At 40.4% G+C, this 20,233-nt stretch overlaps 1 protein-coding gene across 1 annotated transcript in view; it reads left to right on the top strand.

The window, feature by feature from the left end:
• rnf217 (ring finger protein 217) overlaps positions 1-16,973 on the top strand; it is a 55,017-nt gene extending 38,044 nt beyond the window's left edge. The window contains exons 4-7 of the mRNA XM_042332825.1: positions 2,551-2,715; positions 3,895-4,096; positions 8,554-8,625; positions 15,278-16,973. Of these exons, the coding sequence (XP_042188759.1) occupies positions 2,551-2,715; positions 3,895-4,096; positions 8,554-8,625; positions 15,278-15,351 (513 nt within the window). The 3' untranslated portion in view covers positions 15,352-16,973. The remainder of the gene's footprint in view (positions 1-2,550; positions 2,716-3,894; positions 4,097-8,553; positions 8,626-15,277) is intronic.
• Positions 16,974-20,233: the final 3,260 nt, after the last annotated feature.

Raw genomic sequence — 20,233 nt, 5'->3', positions numbered from 1 at the left:
ACTGAAACTTCATATTGGCAGTGTTGTGTGATTTTTTTTTCAAATTCCTCCTTTGGTTTGTAAATTAGAAGGTTAAAATCATCTCTACTGCCTAGCCATTTGCTTCCTTGTAAAATTCATGAGCTCCATTGTCCAAATCCGAGTACAATTGAGAGACCCAAACATTTCTGTGACCTTTTTTCTGTGTCTCTCTCGCTCTCTCTGCCCATCTGTTTATCAGCCACATTCAAGCCATCATCTTTTTCTAGTAAAATGTAAGGTTAACAAAGATCAGTAGATTTTCAGTCAGTAAACATTATCTTTCATTTGAATTTCAAATGTGTCACAATGAAACAATGATTCTGCAAAATAATTAAGATTCATTTATCTCTTCTCATTAATTTTTAATTTAACAAAAAGGATTCTGCTTGGATAATGGTTTTTAAATGATCTTTACTATAGTGTTTACATTTTTAAGAAAAATGTGTTAATGTGGTCAGTCAATGAAATACATTTTACCTCTTAATTTGTAATAGGGTGTTGACATACCTGACTGAAGTATTAGTCATTGTTTTCTTTCAGACTACCCAGCAGGAAGTGAGAAGAGGCTTTTTTTCCAATCTTTCCTCCACAAACTGCAGATTATTCAGAACTCGTGTTCTCTCCTGCACCAAGCTCAGTGAACCGATCACCCTCATCTTCGCCCAGTTCCACTGGTTTCCCATCTGTCAGAGGATCGAGTTTAAAATCCTAATCCTCACTTTTAAAGCCCTCCACAGTTGTGCTCATCCCTACCTCTGAGACCTATTAACATCATACCAACCTGTCTGCTCCCTCGACTTGGTGGGTACTGGCTGCTCCATGTCCCCCATTGGCAGTTGGGCCTTCAGTTTTTCTGTCCCCACCATCTGGAACTCCATCCCAGAATCCCTCCGCCTCCCTTGCCTTAAGGCCTATCTCAAGATCTTCCTCTTTGACCGTGCCTTTGGCCACCCTCCACCCCTCTTGATTCCATCCTCCAGCTCAGGTACAAACCCTCGATTGTCCAGCATCTTGGGACATCCTTCTGACATGCAAGGCTTGACATAAATGTAATTTATTGTTGTTGTTGTATAGCATTTATTAAATACACTCCATATTTACAGCCCATAGTGCTTACTAAATCTGTGCAAAATATTGCTGGATGCTTCAATCGTCTGATTTTTAAAAAAATCTGCTTTATACAACATATGAATAGTCCTGTCGTTTTGAGTTCAGTTAGTGCAGATAAGTGTAGCTGCAAATGATACATATAATGATGTGGGAGTGCGAGGGCTAGATAGAGTGGACAGGGAAGATAATTGTCAGGGGTCTAGATGGCATAGTTTTAGAATTAGAACTGGAAGATCCAGAACGGAGATTAGAAGCAACTTTTCCTACAGACATTGGTGGGAGAGTGGAATTCTCTGCTACAGCCAGTTCTTGAGGTAAGCAGCTATGTGCATTAAAAAAAAGGACACATGGTTGAGGGAGAATAAAGTTGAGGGATATGGGGAAAGGGCTAGAATATGGGACCAAAGATAGGATCTAGGATGGCACTTGTAGTGAGTATAAATACTGACCAGACTGGATGGGCCAGATGGCCTGTTTTTGGGTTGTACCTTTTACGAATCTATAAAAATGGTGAGTTGTTTGAACCCTTTGTACTTTCATGTATTACGCATATGGTTACCAGTTCATTTTTAAAAAAATTAACAGATAATATCAATGTTTGTTTTGCCTTTTTTTGGATTTCAGTAATCTTTTGAACTACAAACTGGCTGACTTTCAAATTGTAAGGTCACCACAGACATCATCACTTCCTGCATGCTGCATATTGGCAGACATCAGGTCTAACAACACTGTCTTCAGTTCAAACAGGAAAAAAACATTAGTTGTGCTGCCTGCACAGTGTATGTGTGTGTGTGTGTGTGTGTGTGCAGTGCACACAAATCAACATCTGTGCTGACTTTGCACTCTTGAAGTAGTCACTTTAGTAGCTCAAATAATCAAAAAGAGCTTTTTTAAAAAATACTCTTAACCATTGGAATTCAGTTTGCTCAATTTGTGGAAAGTAAGGAAACCGGGCAAACACCGATTTTTACCGATTGATGTAGGAAACTGGCAGACCTAATTCTACATTACATTAACTGTGTAAAGAGAGAATTACAGGTAGCCTCAATTATACAATGAAAGGCATCAATGTTTAACCATTCATTTTTACTGGTTAGTCATTGCTTAATTAAGGGCCCCTATAATTTCCTTACTCTACACATAGTTTACCTTGCTATAAACATAGTTTACACAACTGGCATAATAGACCCCCATTGTAATGGTTATGTATTTTACTGAACTTTGAGATATTCCTAAATACGGCTGTACTGTATGTAGGGTGACAGAAAACTTTGTAGTGGGGGAGACGGACTCTGAAATAAGACATGTATACTGTTCTTTTTTTAAAATGTCTTGTTATATACCTGTGCCTTCCTTTACAGAATGCCTGAAAATACCCCCCATTATAGTGATTTTGTAAATGTTTCTTATTGCCTGCAGATCCAGTGTCCAACATGCCAATTTGTTTGGTGTTTCAAGTGCCACTCTCCCTGGCACGAAGGCCTGAACTGCAGAGAGTACAGAAAGGGAGATAAACTGTTACGTCACTGGGCCAGTGAGATTGAACACGGACAGAGAAATGCTCAGAAATGCCCAAAATGTAAGGTGGGTTTAAACAAGTTTTACCACTAGTTATTTTTTTCCTTCCCAAACTAATCAGCATGATTTGGGACTTTTGCTTAGGATATTGGGGCAAAAGTATATTCAAATTTTAATGCTGCTTATTAACGTGTGCTTCAGAATGAAGGAGAGGAGGGATATCTAAACCCTTGAACAGTATCATTGGGCTGCCATTTAGAGGTTGTTACTAGCAGTCTATCATTCTAAACTAACTTTTTTGGGCCTCTCTCTCCCTCCTCCACCTTCCTCCACCCCCAAATTGATGTGTTTAAGCAGTACTTGGTTGCTGGGAAAAAAATATTTTGTGAGAGCAGAGCATGCTATCTCTGCAATCCTGCACACTAAGAAACAAGCCAGTGATAAGATGTGCCTCATTCGTCAAGAAAGTGTACAGCTCAATGGGTTGAAAAGAGACTAACAAAGTAGTTTCACTTCTTTCGGTGTGTTATCTACCCCTCCGCCTCACCTGCTCCCTATCTGTCTTTGAATCCCTCCTTAAAATCTCCCTTATTCAACATCCAGCCCCACCCCTGTGAAGCACTACAAGGTGTTACCTGTGTGAAAGGCGCTGTATAAATGTAAGTTGTTGTTCTGTGGGTGGGTGCTGTAAGCTACCAGACCAGCCTTTAGTGTTTTGCTTTGCACGAAAATGTTTGTACCTCATCCTCACCTACAAGGCCATTCACGGCCTTGCTCCCTCCTACTTCTCTGATCTACTATCCCCCTACTTGCCTGCCCATACCCTCCGTTCCTCTGGCTCCAGTCTGCTCCACATCCCCCGCCCCAACCGCCCTACCATCGGCCTTCAGCCTCTCAGCCCCGAGGCTCTGGAACTCTATCCCCCAGTGCCTTCGCCGCCTCCTCCCTTTCCTCCTTCAAGGCCGGTCTCAAGACCTTTCTCTTTGACCGTGCCTTCAGCTCCCCTCTCGACTCTCTACCCCCTCCTCGCTCCCTCCCTTCCCTCCCCTCACCCTGACCATTCCCCCCTGCTCGGGTCCTGACCCAACTGTACAGAGCCTTGGGACGTCCTCCCGACGTGAAGGGCGCTCTATAAATGAAATCTTGTTGTTGTTAAAAATTGTGGTCAGCATCCGACTGCTGAGTCCTGATGATAGGACTTTGGTTTTTAAATTATTTTTGTTCTTCTTGTTTTCCCAATAAAAGATTCACATCCAGAGGACGGAAGGCTGTGATCACATGACCTGCTCGCAGTGCAACACTAACTTTTGCTACCGCTGTGGGGAAAGGTACCGTCAGCTTCGTTTCTTTGGCGACCACACCTCAAACCTAAGTATTTTTGGATGCAAGTACCGCTACCTCCCTGACAGACCACATTTACGGAGATTAGTACGGGGTTCTGTTTGTGGTAAGCTAAACATTTTACTAGTTTTACACAACATGATACAATCTGCGCGATATAAAATGTTCAACACGGGGCCTGTCTCCCCAGATGGGCATTATCGATCACTATTTGAAACGAAACTGAAGCTTCTCACACTGTGCTGACTTTGGTGGGACTTTGCTGTGTGTAATATAGCTGTCATGTTTGTCTACAAAAAAGTGTCCAGCCTTTATGGTAGTTACTTGTGAAGCACTTTGAGAAGTTTTGCTGCAATGAATCACTATAAAACTGCTAAGTTTTTCTTTCTTTCCAGACTTTGAGAAATTATTTTCTTTATATTGAGAAATTATTCTCAATAAGAATGTACAATTAAAAGAATGCAATCAAATTTGGTGAAGACGAAATACATTCCCACAGTCGAAACTGTTAAATAACAGTGGAGCCTGGCGAGGTTTGGGGTGATGGGAGTTGTGGCCTAAGTACAAGCTAGGGGGTTGAAATTTCTAACAATCTTAGACTTAGTGCATTGTCTTAAAATGTAAGAGTCATGCAAACATTATACAAGTCCTGAATTAAATCTTGATTTGAAATCTGCTCCTCTTTAAGAACTGTGGAAAATAGGCTTTCAAATTTAGATAGAAGTTTTTAAAAAATCCTCACTTGTACAGTCTTAAACTATAAGACACAATAGTCTTGCAGGTGATAATCGGGGAATTTTGGGCCTCAGATCTGTGTGTTTCTGCTTTACTATTTGTGTCGCTTTAGTTATAATGAAAGTGACATGACTGTAACCAGAACCTGCTTGCTAATTGAGGCTCTTCCTTGAACAAAATTGGAACAACCAAGTCCAGCTGAATCTATAAACCCCAGTGTGAATAGTGCAGGTTAGTGCTAGATTAGGCTGACACTCTAGTGCTTGGGCGGGAGGTAAATGGGGTCTCCTTGGAGCTGAAATGGCTACAAGGTGACATGCCTGGCAATGGAATGTCAGAATCGAACCAGCCCTCTGTGGCGGTCTCAATGGTCCTGTTTCTGAGCCAGACAGATCCGCAGTATTCAAGGGCTCAGCTGATGATAGCACAGCCAGCCTGGTATTGGCAGGACCTGGAAGGGCAGACCAGTCACTGGGGGCAGTGAGTCATCCCACTCAGCTCCTGTTAACCCCGCAAGCCAAAGCCCTAATGGGTAGGATGCTCCTCACTGGATAAGCAGCAGGAAAGCTAACCAGGCAGCAATATCAATGGCAAGCTATGTGGTTTTAGCTGGTTAGACTCTAGCAGTACTCCCAACGCACACTCTGGGGTCCCCAAGGCTTGGCTCTTCCTAACCTGCGCCTAATACTTTCCGGAATTAGATAAGCAGGATGCATCCCTTCAGGAAGAGAATGCGCATTCCATTCCAACAATCTATCTCTGGAATTTCCATGTGTAGGTGGGATGTATAGAAATCTCAGCTTGATTTGGATACTCTTAAGCACGGTGATGGGTTTCCGCATTTTGAGTTAAGCCTAACCTAACTGCCCCCACACCCCCCCCAAAAACGTGCTTGAGAAGTGATGTGATGTTTGAGGTGCCACCCTTCAGATGAGAAGTTAAACCAAGGTCCCCATCTGCTTGTTCAGCTGGATGTTAAAGACTGACTGAAAGTTCGCTGATCGAACCAGGGACATGTAACGTTTGTTTGCTGAGTGTTTGCGGAGCCCACTCAACCCACTGATTTCAACTCATATTCACCTATTGGGGGATAGAAGGGAGGAGCTATTTCTCTGCCTCAGGAGATTGTACTGTCAAGCTGCTTCTATATGGAGTTTTCAGCCACGATTCCTCCACTCTCTTATCCAAGTCCCTTCACCTTGGGCATCCTTCCTTTGCCTTTAAAGCCTTAAAAAAAATTCGGTCAACATTCTCATCCCCCACCAAGCACCACCTTGGTTGGAAATCTACTTGGTGTCTGTAAAGTACTTTGCAGTGTTATCTTACGTGACAGGGACTATACAACTAGGTGCAAGTTACTGTTGATCCAGGAAGACTAAAAACCATCCGTCTCTTTCAATACATTTCACACACTGAAATAATGTGCTGCCATAGAGCACTTAAACCTGATTTACAGTTAAAGGAAGACAAGTGAGTGCTGTAATGCAGTAAAGAACAGCACACTTAAATATTTAATCATTACATTTTTAGCAGTGTGAGCCTCACACCACTTGTAAACATGAGATGTAGAGTGTAATTAACGGTCTGGGATTTCATGTTGATCTTGGTTCAGGTGTTGAATTACATAAAAGAAGCTGTAGGCGATTCTGCAGATTTAATTTACGGAATCATTAATAATTTGTAACTTTTGCGCGGGTCATGTTGCCGATTTGTGGTAGAGCTGAGTTAGAAAAATTGAAGCTGAAGACAGAAATTTAAGTAAAGCGAGGCTGTGCTTTGTGCCAGAGTGGGGGACTGTTGCACTGTCAGTGAAACCGAAGCAGCTATGCCCTCATATCATCAATTCCATTGAGAGACGTTTGCTTGAGAATTTGATTTTGAAATTTCCAGCGCCTTGGGACATCCTCCCAATGTGAAAGACACTATACATATGTAATTTGTTGTTGTTGATTTAGCACAATTGCTGAGTTAATTGCACTTAATTTCTAGGCACTGTAATAAAATAAATCTACACGTTGTGAACATATGAAAGCATTTAACATGATGAAGATGGGTTCAGAGTTTGTAAATGCGCCGATCAATGGTTTAATGTTTGTAAACATGATAACCAAACGCTCTGAGATGCTACTCGCATAAAAGGTGCTATACAAATCTAAGTTGTTGTTGTTGATCCATGGTTTAATATTTGTAAACACGACGATCACAATGAGGCAATGACGATTTCATAGTGAAGTAGCCATTTGGTTCATTGATTTGCTATGAATAAGATTTCTTTCCTGCATTGTTTGTTTACAAACCTGCTTTGTTGCTGTCAGTTTTAATACTGATCTCCAGATTGCTTCAGTTTTTAATGAATCAAGTGCTAATCTGATGATTAGCCTTTTTCTGACAAAGAAATTGTCATTGCTTCATTGTGATTGTTGTGTTTACAAACACTGAACCATCGATCGCCGTGCGTTCAGACTAACATTTTTTTCAGTGTTATTGGCTTCCTAAAGTTGATTTGGTTTGAATGTGGAATGCTGATTGACTCATCGGAGTATTCTTTTTGAAGGGCTATTGAAGCATGCAGCGTGACAGAGCAGAATTACTTGTAATATGAGGTGATTATTAATCAGGGTGCTTCAGGAGTCTTGGGAGAGTTGTTCCAAGGTGTAGTGGCATTATGCTATGTCAATGTGTGCTTATAATGAGATGCATTTCCACAAGTCCACATTAACAAAGATGCTAAAATTAGCAATATACAATTTATTCCCTTCTTTCTATCTCTCAACTTCTGTTGGGACTCATTAAATCTTCAAAGTAAGCTCCTACAGTGGCACAGAGTTTATCCATTTAGTAACTGTGTCAATCAAACCAGAGAGGACTGAGATTTGATCCCCAGGCTGTGCTGTTAGTTGATTTTAACCTTGGTGACAGTAGGAACACTGTTGGGCTCGGTGCCTGGTTAGGGAGGTAAAGTCAGCCGGGGGGAGGCAACTCTATTCAAAGGCCGTCTGTGCAGTTCTTGTGAAGATGAGCCTTGAACTCTCGAATCTCTCGAAATCTGGCCCCCAATAATGTCAACGCTCCTTTAGGGAAACTTAGATGGACACAAACACATTCCTAAACACACATTGGATGGACGATGTGATGCTTAAACTATCTTATTTAAACTATGATGTGATGCTTAAACCAACCTTTTTTGGTGCCCCGGGCCACAATCCCCAGATTAAATGATCATTCACTTCATGGCTTTCACCACAAATAAGCGGTTACTGTCATTTGTAAACTCCTGTGAAGGGCTTTGAGACATCTTGATGATATGATAAGGCGCAAGGATTATTTATTATGTATAATTATTTGTGGGACTTTGCTGGGTGAAAAATAGTTGCCGCGTTTGCCTGCCAAAAGTCACTACACTTTATACTTAATACCTATGAAGCGCTTTAAGACAATTCAGTTTAATAGACACCAAAAAAGTTACCTCAGGGATAAGTGGCTTACGGCAGCCAAGCATTCATAATGACGTCTCTTTTTAATCTTTCAATGTCGGCTCTTCCTTCCATTGTGAAGCAGAATTAACAAAATATTGCATTGTTCACCCACTAATAAGGAAATGTGATCCTGGCTTAGACTGTTGTGAGACATGTTAGTTTTACCCTACTGATGATGTATTGTTGCAAGAGTAATTCTTTCAAATATAAAGATTAGCATTAAATATGTTTTTTAATTCTTGAAAGCGAAGCTCCATTGCACTTAAAGTCTGGTCTCTGGGTTGATTTGGAGAAGGAAGAACAAGTTGTATCCATGATTGTTCTAATATTCCAATAACCATTTCTTTTCCAGCCGGAAAGTTACTCATTGCTCCCTTGATGCTGGTCTTGGTGTTGGGACTAGGAGCCATAGCATTTGTAATAGGTAAGAAACATAAGCCTTGCTTTTGTGCTGTAATGATGCGATTAATATTGCATTAAGGTATTAATGAATATCCTGGAAGCACATCGAAGTGCTTTGACGTCAGGCTAGAGATTTTCTGGCTAACATCTATGGATGTCTTTGAAGCAGTTGGCATTGTATGCCTTTAAGGTATTTGACTCTGCCAGTAATTCTTTTTGAGCACTAACAACCAAAATAAAAAGATTATGATTTCTCATATTTGAATGTCTCTGGTGCTCAAACGCTCAGAAAATTTCAGAAATTGATTTTGACAATTTATGTGGTTTGAAAGTGGTGAGAAGTTTTCTGAAAAGGTCTGAACTGGTTTTAAAAAAAGTGCTGCATTGTCTGCACACCAGGAAGAAGCATTTCAACAGAATAAAATGCCAAGCAATTTGTAGGATGCCCGCTGCCTAAAGCCTTTTTATCAGTGATATGGATTTTTTTTTAAAAATCTGGATTGCTCTCGGCTGGAGCAGCAGCTGGTTTGACCAGTCCCGATGTGGATTTTTATTTATTAAAGTTGTTGTTTGTGTTATACGTAGAAGCTGAGTGAGAATTTATGTTGTAATCCAAAGGCAGATACCCAGAAGCTGTTGAACTTTGCCGGAACACATTCTGTTCTCGCACTGTTTGGGAGCCAAGTGTATTTTGCTCCATAAAAAGATGATAAAGATTTAAAGAGACAGAGAAGTGCAGCTGATGTCTTTAAGTCTTTCATAGAAAACTCTGTATCTGGAGAGAGGGAATGGAGGAACATTTTAGAAGACTGAATTAGTGTTAACAGCAACATGTCAAGTCTGGTCTTGTTTAATCTGCTGTCAAACTCTATCCATAGAAGTCGGGGAGTGGGACCAAACAAACCCTCTTTACAGAGAGCCAGCACAGGCACAATGGGCCAAATGGTCTCCTTCTGTTCTGAAAATATTTATACTTCTAGCCTGCAGTGACTAAAACTAGGTCAGCTGTGCTGCTTATTAACCATACAAGTTACAACACGAATAGCAGCCAATACTCGTGATGGCTTCTTCCCAATTTTGTGTTCTATCTGCACACTTCTTATTATGTTCTGAACCAGAAGGTTATGAGTTCAAATCCCAATGCATTGCTGGCAGTTTGCTGCATTGTTGGAGGTGTGATCCTTTGGATGAGACAAACCAAGGTCCCATCTGCCTGTTTAGGTGAATATTAAAGAACCTATGCCCCTACTCAAAGAGGAGGGAGTTTCTCCTGGTGTCCTGACCAATTCCCAAGATAAAATTCACCATTCACTAAATAGTTGTTTCAGGATATTGCTGAATGCAAATTGGCTGCCAGGTTCGCCTACAAATATGCGGTCACGATACTGAACAAAAACTTTGTGAAGCACTCTGAGATGTTCTTGATGCTGTATCATAATTGCTAAGTCAGAGAAATCTGTCAGATAATTGGAGTACAGAGTCTTCCTTTGCCCTATATCCTTAACCCAAATTTGGACTCCATTTGCAAACCTCTTACTCTATCCCTGAGGTGTCAGCCTGATAAAGTTGGTAGCACTCTTGCCTCTGAATCAGAAGGTTGTGCTTTACAAGCCTTTGATTAAAAAAAACCTTGCCATAAAAACAAAAAAGGCACATAATCCACTTCCTCTTTCCATCAAGTCCCAGTTACAATTTTACTCTACTGACTGTGAGTGTAGACAGTTTTGACAAGGAAATTTGGACTTGCAGTGCTGTATAAACAAGGCAAAATGAAAAACGAGGCAATGAAAGGCAGTAGGAATTCTAAGGACTTTCTGTTGGGTTTTCAGTAGTAAAAATTTCCAGGGTGGGTTAACTTGTTAGGAATAGTTCAAGCAAATATCCAGTTGAATAGAAACCAAATTCTGATTGATTCTGATTAAATGCTATTTCACGGTCTCCCTGATACATTGATAGCTTATAAGGTGTGGTCCACAATGAAAAATGAACAGGAGAAGCTATTCAATCATTGAGCCTGTTCCACCAGTATTAGATCTTGGCAGATGTTTATAAGCACCCTTTCATGTGGCAAAACATCTCAAAGCACTTCACACGGACACTGAGCAAGGTGAAAAGAAGGGAGAGAGTTTGAGGGAAGGTGGCTTATGGCAGAGAGTTATTTATTAAGCGTTTTCAAGACAGTGAGAGAGGGAATAATGTGAAAGGAATTAGGGAATGATGTCTAGTGCGATGCTGTTCAAAAGCTGAACAATTCTCCAGATAGCTGCTAATACCAAAATGGATTGTAAAATCTCTGCAAATTGTCTCAAAAACAGAAATATCTGTATGTGTACATATTGAAGTCTAGAAAAGAGAAGGCTGAGTGCTTGTAAATAACTTATTGTTAGCGAGTCTGCAGAGAGCAGCTCTATACCATCAAGTCAGCTGTCGAGATAATGTGTCAAATTCAGTCTGAAGCGCTCCTGGACCCTACACCGTGTGAAGGGCGCTAGATAAACGAATGTTGTTGTTGAAGTTAATGACAATAGTAATATAACATCTTTCATGTCGGGAGGATTGACAAAGTGCTTGAGAAGATGATAATAGTTCTTTAATGATCCTTGCATTTGATGTGGCGCTTATAATCCTTGCATTTGATATAGTGCTTTTCACGTCGGGAGGACTTCCCAAAGCGCTTCACAGAACATACTGTAAAGTGAATTGACTGTATATTTGTGGACGAACGCGGCAGCCAATTGCACAAAGCAATGTCCCACAAACAGCCGTAGATTGAAAATGACCAATTTATTATTGTTTTTGGTTTTGGAGGGATTGTTATTAGGGCTCTGTGTGGAGTAAGGAAACTTGCCCAAGGTTTCGCCCTGGAATTGAACTCAGGTCTCTCACTTGCAAAGCGAGTGCTCTAACCACTGAGCTACAGGACTCCACGAGTCCTTATCACGAGGACTTATCACGTCTTCTAGACTTCTCAAAGCGCTTCACAGATTATACTGTAAAGTTGAGTGACTATTTTGTAGGCAAACGCAACAGCCAATGTGCACACAACAATGTCACCAATTTTATTTGGGGGATTGTTGGCCAGGACACTGGAGGAAACTCCCTTCTCTTTTTGAATAGTGCTATGGGATCTTTAACGTCCACCAGAACAGGCAGGCAAGACCTCAGTTTAATGTCTCATCTGAAGGACAACAGCTCCAACAATGCCTCATATCCCCGAGAACAACAACACATGGCATTTATATCGCACCTTTAACATTAGGAGGATGTCCTCAGGCACTGGACAGTCAAGGGTTTGCACCTGAGCTGGAAGTTGGATTTGAGAGGGTGGGGGCTGGAGCGGTGGAGGGAGGGAAGATGACCAAAAACGCAGACAAAGAAGAAGGTCTTGAAACGGACCTTGAAGGAGGTGAGGGAAGGGGCAACACTGTGTTGAAGGGTCAGCCTAGACTATATGGATTCCAACTCACATTGTGGGTCTTGAACCCACAACCTTGTGACTCGGAGGCAAGAGTCAATCTGACACCTGAAGTTAGTTGGAGAGCTTGGTTGAAAAAAGTTAGCAGTGATTAGGAAGAGGTAACTAGGAAGAGGTGACAAATGAACCAGGGAAGAAGTTAGCCAAAATTAGTAATCAGTACTCTTGCATTGCTGCTTGGTAATGTTCACTTTGGACTCTACTACGGTACAAAACAGTGAGGAAGCCTGTCTGCCTGATCTCATGATGAACAACAAAGGCTGTAATTACTCAAGGAAATGTCTTGCAGAAGGTTATTAGATTGTGGAATGTTTTGTCGCAAAGGGTTATTGAGGCTGAGACCATAACAAAACTTAAAAGTGAATTGGAAATATATATATATGAAGAGAAACAGCAGCAATGATTATGGGGAAGGAGCAGGGAGTTAGGATTCAAGTAGTATCAGTGTAGGCTGATGGGCTGAAAGGCCTCCTTCAGTACAATAAGTTCTATGAATTGAGGTGCAGACTCAGTCTGTTGTTATGCTTTAATACAGGGACGGTGCGCCATCTGCAGTATATTCAAAATCGTGACAGAACAGCACAACTTTAGGTACAAGAAACCTATGAATATGATATTCATACAGACTTGCAACATTTATAAAAACAATTTCATTATTAAAGAGCAACAAACTAATTTGTTTAAAGATCTGTAATATGATGTTTAGACAATCAAAATACAAAATATTTTGCCCACAAAATGCACAGTCATTCCACTTTACTGTTTATTCTGTGAAGCGCTTTGAGCTGTCTCGAAGATGTAATAAGGCGCTATATCAAATGCAAGGATTATTATTATGCAGCCAGCTGGCGCACTTTAAAATAGCCAACTTCCTGGTCATAAAATCTCTGCTGACATCACTGCTGAATATCTGGTTGTAGTTGGTTGTAAAACTGCAGGAATTAGTATTTTTTTATATATAAATTACTGCAGGGGTAAAAGGCTATGCTGAAAATGGGCCTGAGATCCATCTAAAAAACTATTGAATTTTCAATGTTATCAGGGAAAAAAGATGCAGTTTTATTGAAGCCAAATCAGATATTAAAAATCAATTCTGTTTAGTTTATAACCAAATAGAAATTGATATTAAGCGAGCGCATTAAAAAGGGATTGTGTCATCAGATATTGTAGAGATGTGATTGAGTCTGAATTGTGTGTGAGGAGGCTCTACTGTGCATTAGAAATGGATGAGCCACAGAGTCTCATGGTTGCACTGCGGCAAGTATCTAGCTAATCTCTCTAAACCAAATCTTTATCTCAGCCAATAACCTCAGCAGGGTACGAGCTAAGAATAAGATTTGTTTTCACCCATTTTTCAAAACAAAATTTGGGAAAGAATTGTTTTCATGTATTTATGAATGCCTGTCTTTGAAACGTACAAATTCTATTCATGGCATGGAGTCATTTAGTTTATTGTGTCTGTGCAACATATTTGAATAAACAGGCTATGATTTTTGCTGGAAGCAATATCTGATTGAATTGCTGATGTCTAAAGGAGAGGGCTTCCAGTAGCCATGGAATCATAGCCAGCTCAAGTCCATAACTAGGAGACCCAATTGCATTGAGGGGAAATGAATGGTGTTATCTCACTGATGAAGATCTCTTTATTTAAGTGCTTGCTTAATCTGCATCTCCCCTCAAGGTCAGTGTTGTTCTGTTATAGAACAGTCTGTTCAGTAATTCATTGGAGGGCTGATAGAGGGGCCTAGCTATGAACAGCAAATGCAGGCTAGTTACTGCAATGTTATTCATCTGCAAGGTGAAGGAACCTCCATTTATACTAGTGTTGCGTGATTGTGTCTATTTTGAGCCACCAGAGATCGGAGGAATGGTGAATACAGAACGGGTGAGACAGGCAGCTGGCGCTCCATACCACACATTCATAGGACAACCATGCTATGCACTCGTCATTCTTTCAAATCTTTAAATCCATGACTGTTTGTGGGACACTGCTGCACGCAAAATCCACTTCACAACATATTCTGTGAAGCCCCTTGAGACATCTCAACGGTAGCATAAGGTGCTATGTGAAATGCAAGGATTATTATATTTACATAACCCATACTCAGCCCTGAGATCTTCAGCTTTGTTAAGTCAAGTTGCCCCAGATTCAGGTAAATATCCCACCCAAGTACATTCAATAACTCCATGTTTTGCTGTAGTGTCTGAATGCCTTGTTGGCTGTGGATACAGTGAAATCTGACAAAGGCAGAGTCTGCATTCTTAATGCTTATTGCCACTGTAGGTATTGCAATGTTTCCAAACATCAAAGCCAACACCAGGGGAAAATATTGTTAATTCAATTTTACTTCTATCAAGCACATTTATTAGCTTCAGTTGCTTAGGAACACTCTTAACTAGACAAGTGATATTGTTCGTTACTGCTAAAAAGTTATGTTGGAAAGTTTTCTGTATATTGAATAGAGTGTAGGCCTGTGCCTAATACTCACAATTTTTCCTCTGGGGAAAGTGAACATTCTGTTCCAGACATGTTGCCATGGTAGGTGACATACATATGTGGAGCTCGAAGCCTGGTTGGGACATTCATGGTGATGGATTTCCATATGTGTCAGATATCCAGTTGACCTTTGTTGGGATGTTGTCTGTTCCCAGTGATTTATTCCCTTCTTCTAACCCAGTTGCCACTTGTTACATTTTGTACCTTGTTAGCTAGACGCACAGCCAGAATGCTAGCTGTTGTTAAAATAATTTTGACCTCTTTTTTGCATTTTGCATTTAATTTTGCATTTATAGCACCTTCATGCAGGATATGTCTCTTAAGTGCTTTATACTGGTGGTGACTAAACTCAAGCAAGGTGGGAGGTAGGAATGGGATAAAAAGGAGATGACTGAAGACACGGTCTCGCATAGTTTTCTGTGTGCGCTGTGTTTCTTTCACCTTTGCTTAAGTTATCAGTTCTCAATAAAAACAAAACACTCCAGTGCGGATTTAAATGGTTGGAGATTAATGAATGCTTGCCGAGCAGGTCTTAGTAGCAGTGCGGATTTAAATGGTTGGAGATTAATGAATGCTTGCCGAGCAGGTCTTAGTAGCAGTTTGTTGATAAGTGCAGCCTTTGGTTTTGCATGTGTAAATTACAGAGCCATGTATTATTTACCTTTGTGTAATGGACAGTGCATTTCTCTTTTCTTTTCACAGGTCTGTTTATCTTTCCCATCTATTACATTTGTAAGAAGCAGAGGAAAAGGTCGCAGCCTGTTATGTTTACGTAAAGAAGCAGCCTCTTTTCCAAGGCTGATGACGGACCTGCCAGGGTCTCCACACAATTTTGCAATGACAAGCAATAGGACGGAATTCACAACCAGATATCGAACAAAGATGAAACTGAGAATGCTGTCTTCTGTTTAATTTTTGGCCATATTACATTTAAACACAAAGTAGTCCAAATACCTTCCAAAGACCTGACTTCAAGCACTGTGATGTGCAAGTTAAGAGTGAAAAAAGCTATTGTTTTCAGTTGTTTGGAATTAAGGATACCAGTGATGAAGAAGTGGGTATTCTTTTCCATTTTGCACACAGTAGCAGCACTAAACTATGATCATAGATGGTGCGAGTTCCTGGCCATTTTTGCACTTCTTCAATTGTCCTAACACTGTCTTAACGCCTTGTTTTTTGAAGAGAATTCCCCAATGCACTAGTGGTGTTTCTGTTTTCTTCACTGTATGGCTTTCGATCTCAAGGGATACCAGCATGCTGTGCAGGCTAGTCCATTGAGGGTTCGTTAAACCAGATTTCAAACACCTACCAGTTCTAGTTTGTAGCAGTGGCCATTGTAACTCTTCCCTATCTTGTATTTTCAGTTCAAGCCCCTAGAATTAACTGAGGTGACTTGGATTGCTGGCCAGTTGACTTTGCACCTTTGTTCAAAATGGAAGCAAATCTACGTTGTTTTAACAGTCTTGCGAGTGAGCCTGAATTGAATTATGGTAATCGACACATAGGAGGTTTTGTCTCCCCATCCAGGATTGTCCCTTTTTTATTTCAATAGCAGAAGATATCTGCTTATAACTATCTGGTTCCTCCAGGGTCTGACAGCAAAACAAAGTCAGATTTCTGCAAAAAGCAACTGTTTTGCTGTTTACAAGCCAATCAGTAAGAAATCCAGGTACTGTCATCGTCAGTTGCCAATATTGACAAGTTGCCAAGAAGTGGACATCGAGGAAACCATGGTATCTGACTTGCTCGTCGCTCTGAGGACCACAGCACAATTCATCTGCTTGCATCCCTTTGATAACGCTATCCAACACCATCTTAAAGTAATTTTTAGTGCCTTATTAGCTATGTTCCTTTTGGAGTTAAACAGGTCTTGGTCTTCTGCTAAATAGCCATCTCTGGTTAACATGCTGTCCATTTCTATTGCCATTGTGTGAAATTGATCATTAGTCACAGTGCGCATAATTTTTTTTAAAAACTTGACGTTTAAATAATGTTACGTAGAACTGTAGGGAAGGTGCAGGAGTACTGTGTCTTTCTTCGAGATGTTTCTTTATAGGTGCTGTGCTTACAATTACTTAAATGATTTTTCAGTATGTGGTTTTAATGCAGATAATTACGGTCTTTAGATTTATGTTCCATATCCGATAACTAAGAAGATAAGAAAGCTGAGAAACTACTGTACTGAGAAACCCCATGTAGAACCCTGGTCGTCCCAGGATCTCGTTTCATACACCTCTTACAATGGCTGCCATGGGCTCTATCCATTCATTTAGGAATAGAAATTCCTCCTGGGTCGAGATTTGCTCTAATTGTTCAGTATTTCAAAATAGACCAGAAATTGGCAAGTTCTTAACATAGGAATTAGGAGCAGGAATAGGCCATTCGGCCCCTCGAGCCTGCCTCGCTCTTCAATAAGATCATGGCTGATCTTCTAACCTAACTCCATCTGCTGGCCTTATCTCCATATCCCTTAAACCCTCTATCCTTTAGAAATCTATCAATCTCAGTCTTGAATATGTTCAAGGACTGAGCATCTACAACCTTCTAGGGTAGAGAATGCCATAAATTCACTACCCTCTGAGTGAAGAAGTGTTTCCTCAACTCTGCGAAATGGCTGATTCTTAATCTTAAGACTGACCCCTAGTTATTAGATTCTCCTACCAGGGGAAACAGTCTCACGCTGTCTACTCTGTCAAGCCCCATAAGAATCTTATATATTTGTATAAGATCAAATAAAGATTAAATAAAGTCTTAATTTGAAGCTGTGTTTTCCATAAATTCAAAGTTGAGACTGAATTTGTACCTTTGCCATATTTGGCATGTTCTAAATTACTACCCAAATAGGTTTAGACTATGCCTAGATGGAATTTCTCCCCCATAATGTCCTGTCAGAAGGTTCTCCATTGTTTTTCTCTCCCCATTACTATTCTAACCTGGCCTCTTTGCTTCCATGGATGATACCCTCACCCCTCCCTTGCTCTGACACATCTATTGGAGTATTTGATTATTTTGCTTTGTTTCCAAGCTTATTTCTAGCCAGATATTTATCCAGCTGTTATTAATCTATCTGGTTAACTGGTTCACAACTCTATGTGACATCCCTCACTTGGTCATCTTGGCCATACAGTCTGGTAATAGCAGCAAGTGTCATAATATGGTGTTACAAGACCTGCTCTCCTTCCAAATCAGTTCTGAATTGTGTGAGCTGCAGGGGACCTAGAACAAAACATTCAGAATTATGCTGATGGCCACCAGTCAATCAGACCCTTTCCTACTAATCAGCACTCTCTGCTACCCATTGCAGTCATTTTTTTGATGGTCAGAGAACTGCGTCAAAACTCATAATAAACAGCATGTTTTGAAAACAAGTCATCTCATGGACGTTCTGAAAAATAAACCATTCAGTACAGTTACAATCTGGAAAATTAACTGTGATGATATTGAAGCTGCCTTGACTCCCCCTCCCCATCAATAACACTAAAGAAATATGATGCACAATAGGATTATCTTTCACTTAAAACCAGCATTCTTTGGTGCTGGTATTTTCCATTATGTATTGATCCAGCATCATTATTGATGCCTTCCTTAAATTAATCTACACTTACTTCCATAGAATTTCCCAACACCCAAAAAACAAAGCCTTATATCCATTCGATGTAGAATTTGAATAATTTCCTTTCGTTTTAATTCAAATATTTGTTTTTCATGTGTGCTTATGGTCCAGATTGTAGAACCTACTGCATACAGGGAAACCTTATTATAGCACAATCAACGGGTCCAATGTTTCATATTATTGGTAATGATATTCGTGGTAAAAGGGAGCGTGGCAAACTGTCTGACTTCCAAGTCGTTGGGTCACCAGCATTGTCCCTTCATGCCCTTCTATATGCAAGAAATACAGTTTCCTTTCAGCAGCTCTTCTTGCATAGCAAACAGGATGTGACAGGTGGTGAGATTGACAACTCGGAAGTCAGTCGCTTTTTAATGCAGGAGACTGGTTGGTCAGCTCCAGAAGCTGGAAATACACCACAAGAGCTCCTGTGTGGAAAGCGAACCTTAACAGGCGCTTAAGAGAAGGTCTCCCCGTTTCCTGGCCAGTCAATCCCCCAAATAAAATCCATTGCTGCTTGTGGGACATTGCTGTGTGCAAATTGGCTGCCTTGTTTCGCCCACAAAATACACAGTCAATCCACTTCACAGTATATCCTTCACATATCCTGAGAATCTCATTAAGATGTCTCGACATGTTTACACACACACATTCTCTCATGCACACTTACAAACATACTGCAGCCTGTATAGTCCACCGTGTCATCATAGTTCAAACGTAATCTTTGTCAGTGGCTGTTGATTTCACGGAGTGAAAAATCAAGGATGATGTTTTCACAAACTTATGAACATTTTGGAATTGAACATGGTATTTTCTCACCTCCCCCCTCATCTAATTTGTGCTGTTCATAGAATCAACTTGTGTCTTTATCCATTTCTCTTCTAAATGCTGTTATTGACTCAGCTTCAACAGCCATTTGTGATAAAAAAAATTCTTACAATCCAACAATCCTCTGAGCAGGAAAAAATAACCTTCCCCTTTTTACTTCTGCAATTCCCTCTTGTCTCTGCCCTTGTTTTTCAGCTCCCTATTTAAGGTTCCCTCTCTGCCATGTGCCCTTAAGTTCCTCTCATCTTTCCAGTATTCGCCTTTCGTACACTCTCCACATCTCCAAGATCTGATTATCCTCCCTCCCATATGTTCTTTTTAACCTAAAATCCCTCCTTCCAAATAAATGTTAGGAAAATCTCTTCCCTAGCTCACTGAAGTATCTGCTGATATTCAGTGAGGGAAAGGCACAACAAGATGTCTAACTCAGGAATGCATTGGGAAGGAATTTGGTGCCATTCGCCAGGCAGAAAATAGGTATTTTAACAGCTGCTGGACAGAGGTCTGATCAGATTCTGAGCTGCCAAAAAGTGTTATCTACGTCTTCAAAATAGCTTGCTATTTTTGGGTGCATGAGTGACTCATATGATAAAGTTAGAGAGAGTAAATAGCCATGACACAGGTTCTTCAATAATGGACATTAGCTCCAGTAACCTTTCTAGCGTTGCGAGTGTGTCGCATTGCAGGACAACAATCTTTTTTAGATTAGAAAGAAAGCCAATAAATTACAAGTGAACTTGTTCTGATAACTTGGGGGGAGTCGAGGAGCTGACAGACATTTAATATATGATTGAAGGCTTAGCCATGCTTCAGATCACCGTGAAATGTTTTACAATCAATTTACAACTGTGCTTTTCTCTCTTTATTCCTTTCCATCTCTCTTTTGAGTTTTATCTTTATTTCCTCCACAAAAAAAAGTTTGATCTTTACAAATTGTTTTTAAGATGCGTTCATGAGGAAATCTAAGAACCAAAATGCCTCACGGTCTTAGCCTTAAGACCAATTGCCTTAAAAGCCAGTCTTAACTTGGAAGCTGGTTTTCAAACTAAGGCTGAATTTTGCGAATTTTCCAAAATTCTCCACGATCTTAAATTTTCATGCTGAGACAATGAGAAATTTCAGACATATTTAACGGTCTTGTTTAAAGAGGTTTTTATTGTGGGTAATGTTCCCAGGATAGTTATTACAGGACAGATTGCGCAGTTGCCCTCAAATGTAAC

The sequence above is a fragment of the Callorhinchus milii genome, unplaced genomic scaffold (genome assembly GCF_018977255.1).
Source record: "Callorhinchus milii isolate IMCB2004 unplaced genomic scaffold, IMCB_Cmil_1.0 Scaffold3, whole genome shotgun sequence".
NCBI lineage: Eukaryota > Metazoa > Chordata > Chondrichthyes > Chimaeriformes > Callorhinchidae > Callorhinchus > Callorhinchus milii.
Note: the sequence above shows the minus strand (reverse complement) of the source record. Positions and strands in the feature narration are given on the sequence as shown.